A 25009-nucleotide genomic window follows, 5' to 3' on the forward strand; every position below is an offset into this window, starting at 1 on the left:
TGGGGTATACCGAAGGAGGTAATATAATACCTGCATATTATTGTCCTGGCGCCAGCTTTATATCAGTAAATTATAACCCCAAGCAGTTTTGTACCGGTATAATATTACTAGGGAGGCAGGACGTTGGAGGGCAATGCTATACCTTTACACATGGACTCTGGCGATAGACAGTAAACAGCAACAGCTGAAAACTATTTCGAGTACGGATAACGTTGAAAATAAGTAGTAATGATTATTTATTATATCTATCACATTTTCTGACCACGGATATGTTATGTAGGGCCGACATTGCTCACTGATGACAACCGTCATCTCCGAACACAGTCCTCAATACACAGCGCTCACCTGTAGCCAAAAACCGAAGTGTCGCGCCAAGTCGTTATCCTGTACTAATAGCTGCTCTGTAGTTTGTGTCAGTTTTCTCTATTATTGGGGAGATAGAATTTTCTAAGCATTAACATATGTCAGGGGGCATTCTAAAAATGTTAGTATACCCTGGGATCTCATGGCGTTTTAACCCAGTTATTAGTCTTATATGCTCCTTCTTCCCTCATTAAAATATGTGGCTGCACCCACGTTCCTTTTCCACTGTTGTCGACAACGCCGCATCCGTACCAACAGCATAGCAAGTGAAATATGGAGCAGAAGTAGCTTTCTCACAAATCACGCCATTTTGAATAATAAAAGTATTTCCACCTCAATTTTATTGAGCTTCGACAATCGCGTCGGCTTGGTGTGCGCTGAAGAAAAAAAAACGTTCCGCCAACTAGCGCTGATTTTGTATTGTCGGAACGGTGTGCGCTTAGCATAACAGAACACCAGGAATATTCCAAGTCAGTAACAGGGTATTGATCTGTGTTGTAACAGAAAACCAGGAATATTTCAAGTCAGTAATAGAATATTGATCTGTGTTGCATCAGTAAACCAGGAATATTCAAAGCCAGTAGCAGAAAACCAGGAATATTCCAAGTCAGTAATAGGGCATTGATCTGTGTTCTAACAGAAAACCAGGGATATTCCAAGTCATTAATAAGCTATTGATCTGTGTTGTCACAGAAAATCAGGAATATTCCAGGCAAGTAATAGGGTATTGATCTGTCTTCTGAGAAAAAACCCAGGAATATTCGAAATTAGTAATTGGGTATTGATGTGTTTTGTAAACGAAAATCAGAACTGTTCCAAGTCAGTAATAGTTTAATATCTACATTTTTACAGAAAACGTCAACAACGTCAACGACAACCTACAGTTGGGCAGACCAATATAGAATTTGATGCTGCAAGGTAAATAATGCTGTTACTATTACCACCACCACAACCAGCACGGCACCACAACTACCAGTATCACCACCATTATTACTATCACTACAACTACTACCATCACTACTACCAATACTAGTATTGTCGACACAACTACCACCAGTATCACCATCTGGCACTACTATTACTACTATCACCACTAACTACTACTAATAATACCACTACTTCCACTACCACCACAACTATCATGACACCACAACTACCACTATTACTACTAGTAGCTACTACCATGACTGCTACTATTACCACCATCACTACTACTACTACTACTACAACCACCACCACCACTACTACTACTATCACCACTATTATTACTACTACTACTATTACTGATGGCTAATACTGAACTTCTACAAATACTACTACCACTACTACTACTACTACTACCACTACTGCTACTATTGCTACTAGCACTACTACTACTACTAATACTACTACCACTAGTACTACTACTACTACTACCACTAATACTACTACTCCTACTACCACCTCTAATACTACTATAATACTACTACCACCACTAATACGACTACTATTACTGCTACTACTACAACTATTACTTCTAGTACTGAGTTCTATACCACCCATACACACCCTCACGTCCATAGATTTTTATGACAAAAGCTGATGAAGCTTTCTCTGTTGATAGACTATTCATTAACCACCCAAACCTGGATCAGGATTCTATGAAATAGTGCAATGAACATTATACACATGTTTAAGTTAAATTGAAATATGAATATATAACTGGTTCCTCAGGTCATTGGCATCTCTTGACGCCTTCTATATGTGATAGATGTATGCCCTCTCATGAACAAATCCAGTACGTGTGGTAGATGTACGCCGTCTTAGCAGATCCAGTATGTTTGATAGATGTACGCCCTCTCATGGACACATCCAGTACATGTGATAGATGCGTGCCTTCTCATGAACACATCCAGTACGTGTGATAGATGTGTGCCCTCTCATGAACACATCCAGTACATGTGATAGATGTACGCCCTCTCATGAACACATCCAGTACGTGTGATAGATGTATGCCCTGTCATGAACACATGCAGTACGTGTGATAGATGTATGTATTCTCATGAACATCTTCAGGTGAACTAGGACGATGCGAAGACATTCGGTAGAGGTTATCACATGTAATAGGGTTGCAGGCGTGTGTGTAGGGGATGGTGCGGTGTGGTACATGAGTCAATTTCCCTATACTCAAATCACATTTTCTTCTCTTTTTTAACAAATATATTTCGGGTTAGCATGGCACGATTACCGAATATATATATATATATATATATATATATATATATATATATATATATATATATATATATATATATATATATATATATATATATATATTGTTTATTTTTCTTTTTTATTGGCAAAGGTACAGTTTATAAAACATAAATTACAAAATACAAGAAAAAAACAAAAAAACACTATACACACAGCACGTAATTAAATACAAACAGTAATTGAAAAAAAAGGTAGAAAAGTATGTACAGCTGATGTTTCAGGGAGGTATAACATGTAATTGAACACATGGGCTATTTCACAGCAGATCTATTTACACGACTTCTATATTATATTATATGTATATTATAGATGCATTAAAAACCAGTTGATTAAATTAACCTCAATAAAAACGAAAACAGAGAAGAAGAATATTTATTTACTGGCTTCTAATACCGCGACAAATAGGCACCATTTTTAATATGGTCGTCTGCTTGCAAATTTATTTGTAATATTATTTTTTTCTGTCATGTAATAATCCTTTTCCATGGCTAGAAGACAAGGACACGATAGTGAGGTGTTCGCTACACGAACATTATATATATATATATATTGCTTTGTTATTAAAATTAAATGATTAAGTATTTTGTGTCCTGTTTGTATACTAAATATTATCCTTCTATCGTTTATAATTGTATGGCATACAGTGACGTCAAAAATCCAAGATTCGAAATTTCGCCACAAAGAAGTCACTTTTGAACATTTAAAAAAAAATTGCATTATGGTTTCCTCGTCCTCATGATAGAAAGTACAAAGTGCATCGTCCCGAATCCCTAGCCTACATAGAAAGCTATTGGTTGCTACCATTCTATTAAGAGTTTTATATTGAAAATCTATAAGTGTGATTTCTTTAGTACATAATCTCGGTGTTAAATATACCTTTTTCCATATTAACGGGTAGTTATCATTGTTTATTATGGCAGACCAGCGGATTTCTGCTGTTGGCATTTCTACATTCATAGAAAGTATATTATAATATACACCACAACCTAATTTTTGTCATTAAAAACATATACGTTGGACACAAAGTATTATATAAATTTATTTGTCCTTGCAATTTTTGGACAATGCCTTTCCAATTTTCTGGGATACTATGTACGTTATATTTTTGTTTTAACTGCAAAAGGAATGATGTATCCTGTTTCAGATACAATATCTCTGATATGTGTTATACCGTTATTATACCAATTGTGGATAAATAATGACCTGTTTGTAAAATGTGTGTTGTACCATATCGGCTCATTTACTATTTCGTCACAAGTTTCAATTTCTGTTTTTTGCACAAGATCTTTCCATGCATTCAATACATCATTCCAAAAAGGATTTTGCTCCCATTTTAGATATAACTACATTATCCATATATTTATTTAAAAACCATTTCCATTTGCAGTCTGATTGAAAGTTGCGTCTTAACCATGAAACTTTAGAGCTTTAATAAATGTTAATGCTTCAATCATTTTTAACCCACCCTCAGTATACAATAACTGAGCGTTTAATTCTATCTGGACCACCTTTCCATATAAATGAGAAAATCATTCTGTTCTTTAATATGTATTCATTAGGTGGATTTGGTAGACTGGTAAAAATACGAGTTAGTTTTGACATAGCTAATGTTTTTACAACCGTTATCCTATCACATATAGTTCCGCATCTGCCACGCCACGAATTTAACAGTTTTTCGATTTTTACCAGTTTTTCATCCAAATTCAATGTCCAAATATTATTTAGTTGTTTATTAAGTGTTATACCTAGAACCTCAAAATTGTTTTCACACCAATCTAGACTTAGCAGTTTGCACATTTCCGCCATGGTATTTGCAAGGGGACCTAATCCAATAGTTTTGGGGGTTTTAAAATTTATTTTCAATCCTGATACGTCTCTAAAAATATCTAAAGTACGAATTGCATTTCTAAGAGAGAAAGGAGATCCATCTAAATATAACTGAGTGTCATCGGCAAATTGTCAAATTTTGTATTACATACCCATTAAATCTTACTATATAAATACAGCCCTGAATATAAAAATGAAATACACTTTTCCGTATTCAACTCAACTGCCGGAATTATGCCGTATTCAACCCTACTATTTATAGCACATGGTTACCGTGAATGCCCTTAGCGATATGTAAACAAAGTTGGTGCTTAGTTTGAATTGCCTATTAAAGCAGTTAACTGTTATGCATTTTTAAAATGCTATTTTGTGGAACATTTGAACTGAAAACAGACGAAAACGGTGACGAATATTTACAATTTAATGAGCGTGCTACCAAAACTAGACGGGAACGCTACTCACCAACGAACTTTTAACCCACGAATAAGGTCAACGACAGTCAGTTTTTGGATCCTTGTTTTGGCTTCATACACAATAAATAAAACATATCCAACGGTAATTGTGTGGTATGATATATATGACAAAAGGTACTTTTTATTTCTTTCATCTTTTAAAACTTAAAATTAATATTGTGTCCAAAATTATGAAAAAAAAAAAATACCCACCTGTAAACAGCGTTGTCTGCTTGTTATAGGAATTTGACTGGGGTCAAGGTTAGTAGACTAGTTTTTATTTTAATGTAGCGAAGCATTGTAATAATATAGCTAATTTTGAATTTAAATGTCGTCAGTATTCCAATGACGTCACTTTGCATCTCCTTACAATAACCATAAACTGGTGGAGCGATGATTTATGGAGGCACATTTAATATAAACTTCAACTTTTTAGCAACGAATAATTCCATGAACATCAATAAAAGAAAACACACCGATGACGACACAGACATTCAGTGAACAATTCTTGACATTTTTGTTCCTTTATAAAACTGGCATGCTGAAGGATTTATGACGTATTACGAGCAAATTAAATATTTCATTGTTCGTGAATTTTAGCTATTACGTTGTCTTTAAAAGGCATTTCAGACAATATCATTAAAATTATAGGTATTTTTCACTCATTCTTTCTTATTTCTGTTTATTGTTTAAATAGAACTATATTCCTATGTGTAATAATTGGTAGTGCATCGGTCCGCGTAGTAACACAGCTGACCTAGTTGTCTAAAATGAGAAATCTCCATCATTAGCTAGCAGTGTTACACTTTTTTTAACTATTATTTTGGTACAAAATTCCAATTTAGAGTATGTAATAAATACAAAACTTCATACATGTGGTTTTCTGATTTCTGTATTCCACTCGTGTATTTCCTGCCGGAAACCCCTCTGCCTGCAGGAAATATACTCGTGGAATACAGAAATCAGAAACAAACATATATGTATTTTTGTCTATATATTCAAGACCCCCTATATCAATTCCTTTAATAAGAGGATTTGTCCGAACAAGAATTCCAATAATTTCTACACCTAATATAACTAAATATGGCGAAAGGGGGTCTCGTTGCCGACAGCCTCTTTCGATGTTGAAAGGTTCTGAGAGATGTCCGTTTTGTAAAATGTGTGCCGTTGCATTATTATAAAAAGTAGATACCCATTTTCGAATTGATGGACCGAAACCAAAATATTTTAAAGTTTCATGTATGAATTGCACTGATATAGAATCGAACGCTTTTTCAAAATCAATTAAAAGCATTAGTCCTGGTATATTATTAGACTTACTTTCGAATAAAATATCATACAATGTCCTTATATTTTCACCAATAAAGCGTCCTTCAACAAAGTCTTTTTGGTCTTCATTTATAATACTATTTAAAATTGGTTTCATTCGAGCTGCTATGCAGGCAGATGCTAGTTTATAAATGACATTTAACAGTTATATAGGTCTCCAGTTTTTTAAGAGATGTCTGTTCTCATTTGTTTTTGGCATGCACGTAATTACCCCTCTTCTAAGTGATACAAACAATTGTTCCTTATCATAACCTTCATTTATAGTTCTTAAAACAAAATTACCTAAGTCTATCCAGAAAAACTTGAAAAACTCAATCATGAACCCATCTAGTCCAGGACTTTTATTGTTCTTCATTTTTTTTTTAAACGTCGATACTAATTCCTGCATACATATTTTACCTTCTAATGAAGTTTCTTTGTTAAGTTTTGGAATATTCGTGTTAATTAAGTCGTTAATCTTTTCAGTCGAAACACTCTTAAAGCTATATAATGATTGGTAAAAACGCCTCTGCTCGTTTAATATTTCGCCTGTTGAAGTAATAGTTCCTCTAGGTGTCTCTAATTTTAAAATTGTCTTTGAGACATAATTTCTAGTTTCTAAACTATAGAAATATGCACTTGGCTTGTCGCCTAATTGACACGACAATGTCCTTGACCGTATATAGGCGCCTTCTGTTTTCTTATCTCGAATAGATTCTAATTTCCGTTGTGTGTCTTGCAGTTCATCTAAAATATTTTCATTTATGTTCTGAAAATTAGTATTTATTTCGATTTGAATATTAGATATTTTTGTTTCTAAATCGGTTTCTTCCTTTAACTCCTGACGTTTTTTCAAAGTAGCATAAGATATTGTTTTATCTCTAATTTTCATTAATACTGTTTCTAAAAGTAATGATACTGGTATCTTAAAGTTTATGTCAGCATTACGTATCATTTGGATATTTTCATTTTGCACTGGTTGAACATATTCAGTTTTCGTTTCTTTTATTATATTTTTAATTTGAGTACAATAAGATGGGTCCTTTAATAGGGAGTATTTACCGAAAATATTTGCTGCAACTGTCTACACCTTCACAGCATAATATTCTGACAGTGCAACTGGGTTGACTGGCTGACAGTTATATCCTTTATGGCAGTCGTCATCGTATACTTATATCATATTCCCTTCACTGTGCATGTGTTCATCAATGACAGTGTTTGATTATTAGTACACAGACTTTACGTTTTAGGCAACACAAAGTATATACCACTTTTTAAGGTTTCTTCCATGTTACATTATTCAGTATTTAATCAACCAGCAAGTGCTATTAATAAGCTCCCCATTTCTGAACATGTAAAGTGCTTGCAGACCCACAACAACAAAGTATTTTATAAAGCTTACACTGTGGTCGGTGTTCTCGTGAATATGGAGCAAGACTTCACAAAAATTGTTCACAAATTGCTATCAAATATTTGATACAATGTAATTGGAAAGATGTTCCGAATAATTCACAATAAATGTGTGGTCATGTGCTAGGAAAGATAACAATTTGTCAGTATTATTCTTATGTGTTATAATAGTCTGTGACGTTGACATTGGGGAAATACCCTTAAAAACAGACTAGAGCTCGACTCTCTAACCAGTACTTCTCAGAAGTACAATATGAAAAATTCAATTCGTCGTATTAAAAACACCAGAAAGACCAGAAACTCTACATGTCTTGATGTCTGATTTCAATTATTTAAAAAATGGCTCTAATAGTTGAAAATACGCTATAGTGTTTTGAAACTTGGGTACGTCGCTTTAAAGGTCGGTCACTTATGGTAGTTCTTTGCTAGTGTTATATTAATTTAGCAAGTTGTGATCATAAATGACTTCCAAATATTGTTTCAATAAAATATGATTTGTGATATATGCTAAATGCTTGCACAGTGGGGTTTTCATGCATTTATTAAAACTAACAAAATACGCATTCCCCTACGATTTGTTTCCTGGTGCTTCATCCTAACGAAATGCGTCATTTTATTCCCTCTAAATTGTTTAAATCATTAATTTTATTTATATTTTTTTTGCTCTTGTTTTTGTGTGTGTTTTTTTGGTATTGTTGGGGGGGGGGGGGGGGGGGGGATTTTGCGTGTTTCTTTTAATATTAAAAAAAAAAACCCACGCAGAAACTATTTACTGGTCCTTAATTAATATTGTTATACATATGTTTTATGCAGATGATATGGTATTGTTGGGATAGTTGGTAAGAAATGACGATAAAACATGCATAATACATTATGAGCAAAATTGTTATATTTGGAGAAACAATGAAGGATTAGAAGACAGTATTTTACATGGGTTTAAGCAAGCATTAAATATGAATGAAAATAAATATCAAGGTATTTGGTCTGACAAACGTAACAAATTTAATTGATGGAAAAAAAAAAAAAAATCTAAAACTAAAAAACCAGAAAAGAGATATTTTACATACTTGTTTAAAAAAAATATTTAACATACATTGCCAAGTGAACATCCAATAAAGCTATCTAACATAATATTTGAAATATTTAAATGTTATTGTTTTGTTTTTGTTTTTGGCTCTTCGATACATCTGCAACTAATTCTCTTCATGTTTAGGCCTGACGCCCTGGGTCACAGCACAGAGCACACGAAGTCTGGATTACACCACAAGTACGTGCAATAAGTGATTAATTAGACCTAGTGAGCAAATATCGCTTTGAAGATATTATTGATAGCACTCATATTACTACTACTACTACTACTACTACTACTACTACTACTACTACTACTACTACAGCTACTACTACTAATTCTTCTTCTTCCTCTTCTTGTGGTACTACTGTCTCTACTGCTACTAGTACTATTACTTCTGCTACTACTACTATTACTATTACTACTACTATTGCTACTACTACTACTACTACTACTACTACTACTACTACTACTACTACTACTACTACTAACACGACTACTATACTACTACTATTACCACTACTACTGTCACTACTATACTACTACTACCACTACTGTACTACTACTACTACTACTACTACTACTACTACTACTACTACTACTACTACTACTTCTTCTTCTTCTACTTATGGTACTACTATCTCTACTGCTAGTAGTACTATTACTTCTTCTACTACTACTACTACTAATATACTACTACTATTATTATTACTACTGCTATCACTACTACTACTACTACTGCTGCTGCTGCTGCTGTTTTAAAAGATCTATCTTTTAAAAATTGATAAAAAAAAAAACCCAGGAAGTTAACCTCTGAAGCCCATGCCATGGAGGTAACTGAAAATGCCACTTCAACTTGGTATTGCAAGCTTTCTCCAAATCAAAACACAATGAAACCATGTGCTGATTATGGATGAAAGCTTCCCTACAAAACATTTCAAATATAAAAAGATGAGCAACCATGCTTCGTCTAGATCTGAGGCCACATTGCATGGTAGTAAGCAATTTGTGGGATTTAAGATACCACACAAGTCAAATACAACCTGTCAAGGTCATAGCGTGATAACTAGTAGGATTTGTTCGATCCTTAACAATATTCAAAAGAACCATCAAAGATGATTCAGGTAAATGTTTCAGTAACTGATAATAAATTTCCTCTGGTCCTACTGAAGTACCATGGGCTCTCTGAAGAGCATCCTGCAATTCCTCCATAGAGAAATGTCTGAAAAATTAATGGATCAAATTAAATTAATCGTACAGATTAATTTAATTTGATCCATTAATTTTTCAGACATTTGAAAGCAGAAGATGAGTTATGAGAAAAGTTGTCTGCCAATGCATTAGCTCTGTCACGATGAGAGGTGACATCCATATCATTGACAGAAATGATGAACTGTATTACTGGATTCTTTAGCTTTGATTTTACAGATCCTATTCCAGACAGAATGAAAGAGATGTTTTATTTAACGATGCACTCAACACATTTTATTTACGGTTATATGGTGTCAAACATATGGTTATGGACCACAAATATATTGAGGGAGGAAACCCGCTGTTGTCACTTCATGGACTGTTCTTTTCCATTAGCAGCAAAGGATCTTTTATTGGCACCATCCCACAGCCATGGTAGTAAATACCACGGCTTTTGATATACCAGTCGTGGTGCACCCACCAATGGGGATCGATCCCACACCAACCACGCATCAAGCGAGCACTGTACCTCTAAGCTATGTCCCGCCCCTATTCCAGACAGATTTCACAGATGTTTGTGAATTCAACTTGGAGACAAAATTTCTCGAACATGATTATTTACTCTGTCTGATCTCTCTGCAAGCCTTAGCCATAGCAATGCGATAGGCATCCATGCTATTCCCAGTAGGTTTACGTTTGGACATCTTGAGTGTCCCGTTTCACTCTTTGATTAATTGAAACGCTTTCGGACTGCCGAAGTCTTAGGAATAGTTTCATCTGCAATATTCTTCAAGAAGGAAGTGAACAAAAACATGGGATCATCAGCATCAGTAATGGCGAATTGTTGCAGTCAAGTGCTGCACAGATAACGAAACTGACCCCAATTTGCCTTCGCCAACTTCCACCTTTGAACCCTTTGTAAGTGATAATGAGAAAGAGGTCACAAGGGTGTAGACCAACGTTCTAGGCGAAATCAGCAAAAAAGTGAAGGACTACAAAGGGTTAAGTCTATTCAAGTGAAAGAACCACTTGCAGAATGAAAATTTGTATGAGTTTTATCATTGAATAAAAGTAAATCATATTTGAGAATTAAGTCTTCCAACTGTTTACCACTAATATTGAAATCTTCACATTCCCACAAAGTGTGGTGACCATTAAAATGTTTTTGAATTAAAAGACACAATTCATCAAAATTGGGCCCATGACTGAATTAGTCCGGAAGTTATCATAACTTTTTCCTTTGTATGTTGTTGTGATTTTTGTGATTGTGAGTTTTGTGATAAATCACAAATCTTACCACGCACTTCCATATCCAAAGGATCAAAGGGATTACTGATTGTTCAGTCTTCTTCAAATGTCCCGACCAACCTTCCTTATTTTTACTTTTGGTGCCGTTTCCTCACAAAGGGTTTCTAGCATCTGGTGAGAATCCAAAGACACCTGGGTCAATTCAGTAGCTTATATCTGTGAAGCTTTAGTTGCGTCTTGCTGACATTTTGTAATGTCAGAAACCGTTTTAAATCTGTCTTTATTATTAGGCCAAGTTAAATCTGTCTTAACTGACACATTGCTTGTAGATACCTCAACTGCAACAGCATACGATGTACCTGCTGCAACAGGCATCATAGTCTGCACATCCTGTCTAGCCTCAGTGAAAGGCACGTCTTTCAACTTTTACTGTCTAAAATATCGTAAGTACTCAATGAGCTTTCCCATGCAGTTGATGCATGTCATATAATTTTGACATGCGTTGCTGACGTGATCACACTGACCACAACGAGTACATGCCAATTTTCTATGACGTAATTTGCCCATGTCCAAACGTTTGGCATTTAAAACACCGCAGGTGGTTTGGAATCTATGGGACGACAGGGATGTTCAAGTAACTGGCCTGATCTGATGAAGGTAGTGAAGGTGTACTGAAAATGACAACTAAAGTGTTTGTTGGAATCATTATTATTATCATTATTTCGACAGATTTCCATCCGCTTCACTGGTGTAACACCTTGTGAGGAGAGATTTTCACAAATCTCTTCCTCACTAACTCCTTCCAGGTCTCTTGGCTTAATCACTCCTTTAGATGAATTAAGGGAGGAATGTGGTGAGACTAGTACTGGAATGTTTCACAATACTTTTAATTTAAGCAGGTTTCTGGAATGAGTTTTTATGGCACATTCGATCAACAAAGATCCATTTCGCAATTTTGTGACACTTTTCGGGCTCTCCAGCTAAGCTTTCAAGCCCCTTTTTATTCGGAGAATGTTTCCGAAAGGCTCCTTCATCAGATGGTCTGAATACAAGAAACCGTGGCCAGGTTTGCAATGAAATCACTTTCGATTTCTTGAAATTACAAGTCGTGGATTCTTCATCTGATGATAAAGATTCTGAAACTTCGGTGTTGACTCTTTTTAGGGTCCCATCACGATTGGTATTGTTGTTTCCACCCATAACTTGGTTTATATAATTCATCAATCACGCCCTACCCACCACAGAGTCCAACAAGGGGACATGATGCTGCGGAGATCCACCAGACAGTCATGCCAGGGGTACATGGTTTATATAATCACCCGATTGACCCTAGGCATTGCCCCAAGAGCAACAAATGCAACTGGTCATTCAAACAATGTTTGTTCTTGGCTAAGATACGAACACAAATGTTCTTTGCTCTTGAGCTTGACGTGACCAGTCGATTGTTCAGGTGAGGCCGTACCAATAATTGTTTTGCGACACAAAACAAGTGAGAACTCGCCGACGAAATCCACATCGAACCTACCTACAGGGTTGCATATTTTCAAAGTCCGAAACTGCGTTATGCTTCCAAATTCGTTTAGTTTCTTTTCTCATGCACGGTTCATGCAATCAACATCTGATTTATTGTCATCTGCTTCTCATTCATTTGTGAGGTTTTTCTTTACAGTTCGAGAACATTTTCTTTAACAATAAAGTTCAGACAAGTAAGTATCTATAGCCTAGTCAGCCCCATCCTCGTACAAATATGGTTTGGTTGTCTGGTTGTTGTTGGGGTGGGGGTTTTGGGTGTTTTTAAAAAATAATTTCAGTTTCGTTTGACGTAAGAAGAAAAGTAAAAGTGTTTTCGAAATAACAAAAACAATAAAACAAATATTATTTTTGTATGCAATTTAGAAAACAATCGGCTCAGAAATAAATAACTTGTAAATTCCATAATATGGGGGACAAAAGGTGTTCGCTTTGGGAACTATGGAATTTACTACAAGTTATTTATTTCTGAGCCAATTGTTTTACTCGGTCGTTTCCGGCGGTCTTCTACGGGAGTGATGTTTTAATACTTTTATGGGGCATTTTCGTAATTATTGATTTGCATATTGGTGTAAAATATTATTGCAATGAATTAAGAAGGCATTTAATTGTGGAATTTGAAATGTTTGTGTATGGTCTAGAAAAGCACTTTCGGTTTTATTATGAATGGTATATTAATCATCATCAGCAAATAATTTCATTTTTAGTAGCATGGTGTTATTTCTCCACTCATAATAGGTGGTCTCGCCTGAGATTGTTTGATCTTTTGATCGAAGCCCCCACCCACCCCTCGGTGGATCATTCTTTGATTGTTCCAACAAGTACCCCATGGTTGGTTTACTGGTATGTGCCATCCTGTCTGTGTGAAAGTACATATAAAAGATCTCATGTATCGGGTTTCCTCTAACAATACATGTACCTGTCAGAGTTACTTTTTGAAACTGAATAGCCGATTATTAATATCTTCTCAAATAAAATTAATGTACTGACACTCACAAATATAATCTGTATTTCAAACTGTTTCACAAAGTAGATTATGATGATTATCTTAATTGTAAAAATATGTGTGTATCTCTGTGTGCGTGTGCATGTGTGTCTGCGTATCTATATCTATATATATATATATATATATATATATATATATATATATATATATATATATATATATATATATATATATATATATATATATATATATATATATATATATATATATATATGTATGTATGTATGTATGATTTGTTTTACGTATATTCACTGTATTAAGAAAAGGGCTATCGGATACTATTTGTTTGCTTGCATCAGTTTAAGAACTATTTTTCATGGGGATATGGCTTACTGACATCACCTTGCATCACCCACTACTGCGCAGTTTGTCGACCATCTTGGGTGATGCAATAGCGAAATCGATATACCCTATAGACCGCGTATTACTACTATTGATTACACTTAGTGAGCTAAATACACTTTGTAGCCATTACTAATAGTATTCATACTATAACAACAACTACTGATCCTACTACAAAACTATTACTACTACTACTACAACAACAACTACTACTACTACAACCACCACTAATACTACTACTACTATTACTACTACTACAACAACAACAACAACTACTACTACTACTACTACCACTACTACCACTACTACTACTACTTCTAAGCTACTAATACCATTACTACTAGTAGAACTACTACAACTACTATATCTTCTTCCTCTAAATAATTTAAGCAATATTTTCTGTAAAATGCTTACAGCTCGTTGCTTGACAATTTATTGTAGTGAACACGTCCGTGTGCGCATTCAGACGTGCCTTTGTTTCCGCAACCTCTGCAAAGTCTTTTCTCATCTGCACTGGAACACGCTGTAAAGTGCAGATGGATTTGGGACCATAGTGTATCGATGTTAACACCAGATCTCCATAGACAAAAAATCTAACTATTAGAAAAGTCTGCATATTCTGTTGATTCTTTATCAACACATCATGTTCCAGCGTGTTTGTTTTTGTTAGTTTTGTTTGCATTTTGTTTTGTTTTTTTAGAAACAAACGACGAATATCCAGGTTATCTTCCATGAAAGGGCGGAGGTCCTCAAAGAGTCCGAGTCATAAATCCACAAAGAGTCATAGAGACAAGTCCTCAGAAAGACCGCATCATAAATCCCTCGAAGAACAGTGAAAAAGAGATCCTGTGTATTAGTTTTTGTTCGGTAATGGAAATTTAATGGAGAGGTGTAAATAAAGTGTAAAGAAGGAATGACCTTTACCAATAGATATATGTTATGATGAAAAGTTTCACTGGTTAAATCGCTTGGAGAACATGTGATTGCAGTCTGTTTTAGCAGTGACTATATTACGATATCTAATGCTTTTTAATTCCTGCGAAACCGAGAGCGAAGTGAATTTTGCTCTTCCGTAATTGCTTTCTGTAAATGCTGATTGGACATTTTTTTTTAACTACTAAGCACATAGTGTTAATGTGTGGCTTACGGATATGGGGGAATTAGCGATATTTTCTCCACCAGGACCCCCGCACCTCATAAATCTTTTTAACAATTAACAGTTATGGAATAATACAATGGCTATAGGCATATCTTGACGTATCATCGTTTAGTTAAAAAAGAAGAAGAAGAAGAAAAACCCCACCTGGTTTTGGAATAATACAACGGTACATCAAACGCCAATTTCAAATGTTCAACATGAGAAAGAATGACAGGATAACTGGAATTTTTTTTTTTAAAACGCCATCTTGGACTTCCATCATGGTGACGTAAACACATCAAATTGACCACTGTAGTTTAGTAAAGAGTAACCATTTACGTAACTGTCAATCTTATGAATAATTTGTTTTAGTCATTTATAATTGATACATGGGAAGGTTGAAACCAGTTAATGAGAAAGCAAATCTTTGACTTCAAGCTTCGAACCCATATCAATACAGACTTCAATACCAAACAAGTTCAGACTAAATTAGGTTTTGAAGCGCTAATTTCAAAGCGCTGTAAAATAATAATAATAATAATAATAACAATAATAATAATAATAATAATAATAATAATAATAATAATAAATAAATAATAAGGTTTTGTTTATGATACTCTATGTGGTGTACTGATTTCGAAAAAAAAAATATTTTACCTCTACTTGTTCCGTCAAATTTGTTTTTGTCAGTAGGTTTATATGTGTATCGATACGAATCCTCCTTTAGTTAAAGTCTGGTTATTGAATAATACAACGGTACAGGTGATACGTGTACCTGGACGTATCATCCTCTAGTTAAAGTCTAGTTATGGAATAATACAACGGTACAGGTGACACGTGTACCTGGACGTATCATCCTCTAGTTAAAGTCTGGTTATGGAATAATACAACGGTACAGGTGGCACGTGTACCTGGACGTATCATCCTCTAGTTAAAGTCTAGTTATGGAATAATACAACGGTACAGGTGGCACGTGTACCTGGACGTATCATCCTCTAGTTAAAGTCTGGTTATGGAATAATACAACGGTACAGGCGGTACGTGTACCTGGACGTATCATCCTCTAGTTAAAGTCTGGTTATGGAATAATACAACGGTACAGGCGGTACGTGTACCTGGACGTATCATCCTCTAGTTAAAGTCTGGTTATGGAATAATACAACGGTACAGGTGGCACGTGTACCTGGACGTATCATCCTCTAGTTAAAGTCTGGTTATGGAATAACACAACGGTACAGGTGATACGTGTACCTGGACGTATCATCCTCTAGTTAAAGTCTGGTTATGGAATAACACAACGGTACAGGTGATACGTGTACCTGGACGTATCATCATCTAGTTAAAGTCTGGTTATGGAATAATACAACGGTACAGGTGATACGTGTATCTGAAGGTCTCATCCTTTAAACTCTGGAATTTGTTAGGGGCTTTTGTGGGGAAGGAGGTTATTGGGGGACGGGTCTTTTTAGTTGTTGTTTTTTCGGGGGTGTGTGTGTGTTTTGTCTATAGAAGTAGTATCACAGTTCACAAGATAATATGACTCAATGCAGGAATCACTAAATTAACTAAATTGTGACTTTCAAGTAACATTGCAAGACTTGGAACATATCAAATTATTTTAGTTTTCATCTCTGTCGGAGCCAAATAACTAAATGTATGAAATATCTTTAAATTTTGTTCATTATTCAGTTACTGTATTTCTTTTAATGCAAAAAAAAAAGAAAAAGAAAAAAAGAAGAAAGAAAAAGAGAGAGAGAGAGAGAGAGAGAGAGAGAGAGAGAGAGAGAGAGAGAGAGAGAGAGAGAGAGAGAGAGAGAGAGAGAGAGAGAGAGAGAGAGAGAGAGGGTGGGGGGTAGCTATTTTGCATGATTTGCACGATTTTCTACCACTACATCACAAAACTGAATTATTTCTGTTTTAACATACTGCAAGTTGACATAACTTTATTGTCCAGGAGCCACCATTCCTGTTATAGGTAATGCTCCATAATAATATTTTAATAACGTTTGTTATTGTTCCAAATGCTTGAAATTTAGAAGTTTTAATATGAAAATGTGGAAACTGGTACAACAAAGTCTACTGCTCCTGAAAACTATCCAGCAAGCTGCTCGGTTTTGTACTCAGTATTTAATACACTATTTTCTAAGGCAGTCTGTGCTCAGGTCACCGGTGCAAAGACAAGAAATTTCACATAAGCCTTTGTACATATACAACCCCACAGACATTAGCTTATCCCGCATCGACAGTACTTGCACGTGTTGCATTGATCAGACTCCTTCAACATCACTTGCCAAATGCTCGCATGGATGTACATTTCTGACAAGGTCTGGCATTAAAGGGACATTCCCGAGTTTGCTGCATTGTAAGATGTTTCCGACTAATAAAATATTTCTACGATTCAACTTACATATTAAAATAATTTTCTTGTTTAGAATATCAGTGTCTGTATATTCAATGTGTTTCTGGTCCTCTCAATATTTGTAAGAAGCCCAAACTGGAGTTTGTCTTCAAATAATTTCGTACATACGAAAAAATCTTTTTAAGGAAATATTTAACCTTGTACAAATATTAGAACGACCAGAAATATGTTTAATATACAGCCACTAATATTTTATGCAGAAAAATATATTTGATATGTAATTACAATCGTTAAAAAGTCTCTGTTAGTCGATAGCATCTTAAACATTGCAGCAAACTCAGGAATGTCCCTTTAACATGTGATGGCTATTAAATACCAAACTGCTTAAAATTACTGAGCACATCTAGTTAAAATGCAATCTTGGTAGCAGAAGGCAACACAAGCTTTCCTTGAGGATAACACAATACATCAAGGTTGCCATCAGTCATCTCTGCTATACTGACACTTGAACAGGTGTACGTGGCCTTCAGCGAAGGAAACATTTCACCAAACCGGACTAAGGGATAGATTTCCAGTCTTGTATGCCACATTGTTCCTACGTCTGCTGGATGGCATTTAGCTCAGTCGGTTGAGTGCTCGCTTGAGGTGCTTGCGTCGCAGGATAAAACCACCTCGATAGTTCCATTCACCTGATTGGGTTTTTCCTCGTTCCAACAAGTCCACCACAACTGCTCAAGGACCGTGATATGTGCTTTCCTGTCTGTTGGAAAGTGTATATAAAAGATCCCTTGCTGCATTACAAAAATGTAGCAGGTTTCCTTTGCTGACTACTAGTCAATATTACCAAATGTTTGATATTCAAGAGCTGATGATTAATTAATCAAGGTACTCTAGTGGTGTCGTTAAACACAACAAAACAGTATCACACCTAGTTAGAATGTTTGCATTAGGAAGAAATATAAATCTGCCATAGCTATGTTAAGAATCTGCACCGTGTATATATATATCCAATTTACGGTCCAGATTCGTAACAAAGTATACAATGTGGTATTTGCAATATGCTTGTCAAATCTATTGCTACTATGCCCAGCATCCTGGAGTGTACCCCTGCGCGTGCTGTAACATCACCGTGGTGCAGGGGTGTAACATTCTCTTTGAGGATGGCCAATACAGCACAAATCAAATTTTGAGTAAAAGTCAGTATGTATCTGTGATATTTGTATTTTTGCACAGTTCTTTACACTGTTTTTATTTAAATCTTGAATTTTTATATTAATGTTGATCATCACTTTATTTGTTTGCATTACCATAGTTTGACACGCAATAGCCGATGTATTTTTCGTGCTGGGCTGTCGTTAAACTTTCATTCATTCATTCATTCATTCATTCCTGAAGCATATACATGTATCACCGTGCAGCTGCAGTTGGCGATAATGCACCAGCGATAAAGCGCTTGCCTGACTTGACTAGGGGGTGGGGTGGGAGGGGGATCTACCACCAGCGATAAAGAGCTAAAGTTTATTCGAAACCATTATTGGAAACCCGCAATCTGATATTATTTGTCTCGTCTCTGTAGAAGCTCAAATATTAATTTCAGCGTTCGGAAATTTCCGTGTTACACAAATGCTATTAAAAGGTGTCGTTATGGGTATATTCAATTGAGAACCAGTCTATCATGTAAGTAATTGTGACGCACTGTCAAAGCTGCCAAACGATAGACGCTTTTCTTTCGAAAAAAAAAAAGGTATAATATAACTCAATGTAATTAAAATTAGCTCCACTGGTTAATTACTATTACCTGTGGATCTAACAGCACCCTGTTGGATCTCATGTCCAGTTGACCTTTCAATGGACTAATCAAAACCTAACTTTCAAAATTATGCCAGTGATTTGAAAATAATTTGAAAACATTCGGGATTATGCCAAGGGCATACGAAATGATTCGGGTGAATTACGAAGTATGCCGAAACTAATTTCAATATAAAATTCGTTTTAACAAAAAAAAAAAAAAAAAAAATTGCCATAGAAACTGTTTATACTAGTATACAATCCAGTGTTTATTACTGCACTTTCCCCCCTGTTTTTTAATGTTAAAATAGACCAACAAGTTCGCCTATTGCATAAATAGTCTCGCACGATATTTTTAGAATTTGTATGCTCCTGAATAACACTATAAAAGGCGAAGTGTAATTGGTCGATATTTAAATTTTTATCTATAGATGAAATGTCTCCTGGACATGTGAGTCCACGCAATGCTGTTAGATATACTGGTAGACCAGTAGAGCTAATTGTAATCAGATTGATTATAACTGGTCAATAAAATAAATTCGTTTACGAAATATCTTGATCAACTACGATTACCTGAAAAATAATAAAATGTCAGTTAAATATGACTATTGACTTTGTTGCGTTCGGCGAATTGCTTTTTATATTGCATGTTGTTTAGAGATGAATTTATTTAACAGACGACACTGTCGAATGCGTTCTCAACTCAAACTGTGTCTGGCATGTGATTGGTACCGATACCGTAAAAATGTTACACATGTTACACATTTCATTCCGTCTGGAATAAAGTCATTGGGGGAACTTCGATTGCAATACCCTTGTTGAATTAACAATCAAGGCAGTGCAACTGACTTAAATATTATTCACAAAAGCGATACCAGTGCCGTCAATACACCAAGTAAAAACGAAAGCTATGCCCAATACCAAAATTTAAACATATTGATGTGTTTTGGGTAGGTTTTGTTTTTTACCACGCGCGCGTTTAGCGATTCAGTTGTTATTTTTCTAGATTCTTGTTTTCACAAAATATGAATACTTGTCTGTTAATGATAACATTATACTCATCATACAGCTCCTCACGGGCGTACGGGGCCAATTTTTCGGGGGGGGGGGGGGGGGGGGGGGGGGGGGTCTAGGCTGAGTTTTGTCCGAATTTAGAGGGGTTTTTTTTTTTTTTTTAAAATGCCTTAATCTCAATAACGTTTATTCATATTTGCATTAAGCACTACCAAAACAGCTATACAGGGTTGCAAACCAACCACTACGCATTTTACATGGATTGCAATTATTATTTAACGAAACAAAATATTAAAAACCCATCACATATAGCTCCAGAATGCACGTCTGAGCATCTACATTTAAAAGGTTTCCTGCGAAGCATGCTGCCGAACGCACCAGACCTCTCGAGCCCTATGTTGTATTATTTATATTATGTATTCAGCTGATGAGTTGTAAAACTCAAAGCAAATAAAGAAATTGAACTTGAACTATTAATAGTATCATCCTGTCAGCATTTTTGTTTTCTCTCTGGTAATCAGCTTTGATAGTTTTTATTCGAGATTAGTGTAAAATGTCATTGGTTTTACTGACTAAAGAAGGAATCTTGTAAATATTTTCCGTATTCAAAAGATGGTGGGCAATATAAGCTTGTCCCTGGAGTTTTATGTCATTACTTATGCAAAAAAAAAAAAAAAACCTAAATGCTCTCTGGATGAAACATTCCACCGGTAGATATCGGCCATCAAACTTATTTGTCAAAAACAGCAGACATATGAACAGTTGTGAATAGTTTACTTTAAATGTCATGAATGTGTTGTCAAAATATAAAAGTAGGTTTATTCACTGGCATTTGTGTTACAAGCGTATTTATGTAATAGTTAATAATTTTAAGAAATATTTTGTATGTTATTATAGACATCGTATGTTTGCTGTAACATACACTTTTTCAGTTTTTTCAACTCTTTCTTTAGAGAGCATGAATTAATTATGCACTTATTTGTCATTGGTGTCACCTGTCATTGGTGTTACCAGGTACTGAGTAACACCAATGACCATTAGTAACACCAATGACAATGTGTTTTAATAAGATGCCGTTGTCCTGCTTTGCATATTTTTGAAGATGATTTGAAAATTAAAGGGACTTGTGCAGCATCATAGTTGCATAATGGCACTTTGGGTAAATTAAATGTTTTGTTGGAATAGAAAGAGTATATCTTCAACGTCCCTAACTGCGTTATGGTTGGTTCGCACAATTATAACATCCGATTTTTTGTCGTCTGCTTTTCGCTCATTTGTGACGTTTTTCTTCAGTTAGGCCTACTGAAGATTTCCATTAACAATAAAGTTCAGACAAGTAAGTATCTAAATACAAAACTTTACAAACCCCTAAAAACATTAGGTTGACAATAGTCCGTCCCATCCTTCTACAAATTTCTTTTTTGGTTAAAAGGACATTCCTGAGTTTGCTGCATTGTAAGATGTTTCCGACTAATAAACTATTGCTACGATTAATCTTATATATTAAATATATTTTCTTGTTTAGAATATTAGTGTCTGTATATTCTATGTGTTACTGGTCGTCTTAATATTTGTAAGAAGCCCAAACTTGATTCCGGCTTCAAATAATTTCGTACGTACAAAAAAATAAAAAAATAATAAATATATATATATATATATATATATATATATATATATGTGTGTGTGTGTTTTCAGGAAATAAAAAGAAATGTAACCCAGTACAAATATTAGAACGATCAGAAACATGTTTAATATACATCCACTAATATTTTATGGAGACAAATATATTTGATATTTAATTATAATCGTTAAAAAGTCTCTGTTATTCGATAACATCTTAAACATTGCAGCAAACTCAGGAACGTCTCTTTATTACTTTCAGTTTGGTTTGACGTAAGAACACAAGTAAACGTGTTTTCGAAATAAATAGTAAATGTTATTTTTGTGTTCAATTTACAAAACAATCGGCTGAGAAATAAATAACATGTAGTAAATTTCACAATATAAAAAAGGCGTTCCCTGTGGAACCGACTAAGAGTCGTTTTTGTTTATTCAAAAGAGTTAACTCTTTCATTTTAACATGTGTCTGCACCAATGCTGTCAAGTCTCACACATTCGGCGCGAGACTGAGGTATTTGGACGTCGTATCACGCTCTCACGCCGGTATATGATTTTCTCACGCATTTTAAACATTATAGCAAAAAACCTAAAATATACAGATACATATTTTTTGTTGTTCGTTCGATCTCGACGACCGACAAACAAGCCTGCGACTGCCGTCCGGCCCGATTAAACATGGCATTAAAATCATATAATAGGTGTCCACGTTATTTATTGGTCAGAATCTCAAACCTTGACCAAGTGTCAGCGCGCTTATTTCCCGCGCCGATTTATTCGGATTCACGATGTCGGACAAAATCTCACTCCTTGTGAAAGTTCCAACTTGGGAGCTCTGCTGCACGTGCAGGCCGATTACAGTTCTGCGTGGCCAGATATAATTCTATGTTTCTTTGTTCATCAAGTTTCCAAAAATTAACACTATTATAAAGCAAATGTAAAGCAAAATATCTGAAAAGTGTGGGGGGGGGGGGGGAGACGCTCATACCCCTCTTGCCCCCCCCCATTTCCTACACCAGTTGCTTTTGAAAACATACACATATAATTCGCATATTTATATACAATCAAGTCAATAATTAAATAAATGATATATAATGCACATTTAAGGATTAAATGACTTGCAAGCAGATCGTAAATAGTTACGACGTCTTCTCGACTCTAGACGTGCAAAGCTTTCTCTGCAGTATGCTACAAAGATTAAATCAATGCCAAAATATCCCGCACACAATGCGGTGTTTGATAACAAATATCGCCAATTAGTTAAGTATTACACAAATACCCGATCCAAAATAACACAAAACATCTTTTGGCGGAACAGTAACCGGAAGTGTCTTTATTACCACTAAGGTCAATACTAAAAACCGAACTCAAACTAACAATCCAATTGCAGTCAACAGAACCTATTGTAATTCATCTAAGAGGGAAATTTCTGGTTTAATAGATGCCAGAGTACGCGATCTCAATTTGGTACCGTACCGTTGCTTAACGAGTCTGGGCAAACCGGGGTGAACCAAACGTAGCCATGTTAAGACAATAGAGTTTTCAAGCGAAGGAGTTATTTCTTCATCAGGTATATGTTCTCCATGATGCATGATGTTGGACTCAGCTGTGAGTTAGTTATTTTCAACAAATGCAACGAGTCACTGATACAAATCTTCAGGGCGCTCATCAGGTTGTAACTGAATATCATTGAAATCTAACAGATGGACACATGTAGTCTGAAAGCCGAAGTGTAAGGGAATAACCTCCCAGATGTTTTCTAATGATGTCGAGTTTCGCACGATGGTATTACGCGAAAGAATGGGGCAATAGTTAGCGATCTGACCTGATATGAGTTCTAGCACGTTAACGTTTTGTTGTGCAGATAACTTTCGCTCAACTGGTACACGTTCAGGATCATCATGGAATCCGCGAAGTGGGTTGTTCCTAATACGTTTCTCCCAGGTATATCCTGGTACTAGCAAAGGTGAGAAGTGTGGGTCAAGTGATAGAGTATATTGCAAGTTTTGTCTCCAACTCTCAAACGAACTAATAGTCTCATGCTTGGACAGACACCATTGTTTAGGGCTCCATGGTTGTTTGCCATTACGGGACATTTACCAGATCAGTATATTGATACAGATGAAACCATACAATACTGAAGTAACTGTGGGGAACAACGAGTATAGTGTTGTCTCGCAGAAACGTGGAACGCTGACATCGGATGTTTGCCAGAATATGCTAAAATATAGTATTTATAATAGATCGGTTGCTATATGTTGCAAATGATTTGATGTAAATGAACCTGGTAATACCGTTAATACGTAGGATCGTGTCCCGGCGCTGCCACCACGCCAGTTAGTTAAGTATTACACAAATACCCGATCCAAAATAACACAAAACATCTTTTGGCGGAACAGTAACCGGAAGTGTCTTTATTACCACTAAGGTCAATACTAAAAACCGAACTCAAACTAACAATCCAATTGCAGTCAACAGAACCTATTGGCGTATATGAAGTTATTTGATGCGAAACCGAATGCGATTCGAACATTTGGTTTTCGCATTAAGCAGTTTTTATCAGTTTCCAACATTGATTTAAGAGACATTTGGAAACTCCTTCATATTTTATTTTGCCACCTTGGTGTATCAAACCATCAAAAATCTTGTGCATCTAAAAAAGGATCGCACAGATGTAGTTATTTATAAACAACATTTCATGGAAATCCAAGAGAGGTACTGTGATTACATTCCTGTTTACACAGACGGATCACGGGATGGGAATTCTATGGCTTGTCCTACAGTTTTTCTATCAGACGCAATAATTTCCATGAGATTGCCAGATTCAGCATCACTTTTTACTGCTAAAACCTGGGCAATCATTAAAGCCCTGGAACAGATTAAGGATTCATGTGCATCCAAGTATATTATTTTTACAGACTCACTTTCGTGTCTCCAAGCTCTACAGTACATGAAATTAGAGCATCCCTTAGTTGGGATAGTGATACGAAAGTGTGTCTTTTTATCAATTGCCAATAAAGATGTTATATTTGTGTTGGGTACCCAGCCCTGTTGGCATTAAGGGTAACGAAAAGGCAGATGTTGCTACCAAGTC

General features: G+C 35.5%; 1 protein-coding gene and 1 long non-coding RNA gene across 2 annotated transcripts in view; both read left to right on the plus strand.

Moving 5' to 3' along the window:
* Positions 1 to 1196: 1196 nt before the first annotated feature.
* Positions 1197 to 14913, plus strand: LOC121373301. Its single transcript, XR_005958059.1, has 3 exons — positions 1197 to 1281; positions 8827 to 8880; positions 14700 to 14913. It is a non-coding gene; the product is annotated as an uncharacterized LOC121373301 (long non-coding RNA).
* Positions 14914 to 23501: 8588 nt separating this feature from the next.
* LOC121372967 overlaps positions 23502 to 25009 on the plus strand; it is a 19970-nt gene continuing 18462 nt past the window's right edge. Inside the window, exon 1 of the mRNA XM_041499405.1 lies at positions 23502 to 23523. Within this exon, the coding sequence (XP_041355339.1) occupies positions 23502 to 23523 (22 nt within the window). The remainder of the gene's footprint in view (positions 23524 to 25009) is intronic.

This window comes from Gigantopelta aegis, chromosome 5, assembly GCF_016097555.1.
Source record: "Gigantopelta aegis isolate Gae_Host chromosome 5, Gae_host_genome, whole genome shotgun sequence".
Lineage (NCBI taxonomy): Eukaryota > Metazoa > Mollusca > Gastropoda > Neomphalida > Peltospiridae > Gigantopelta > Gigantopelta aegis.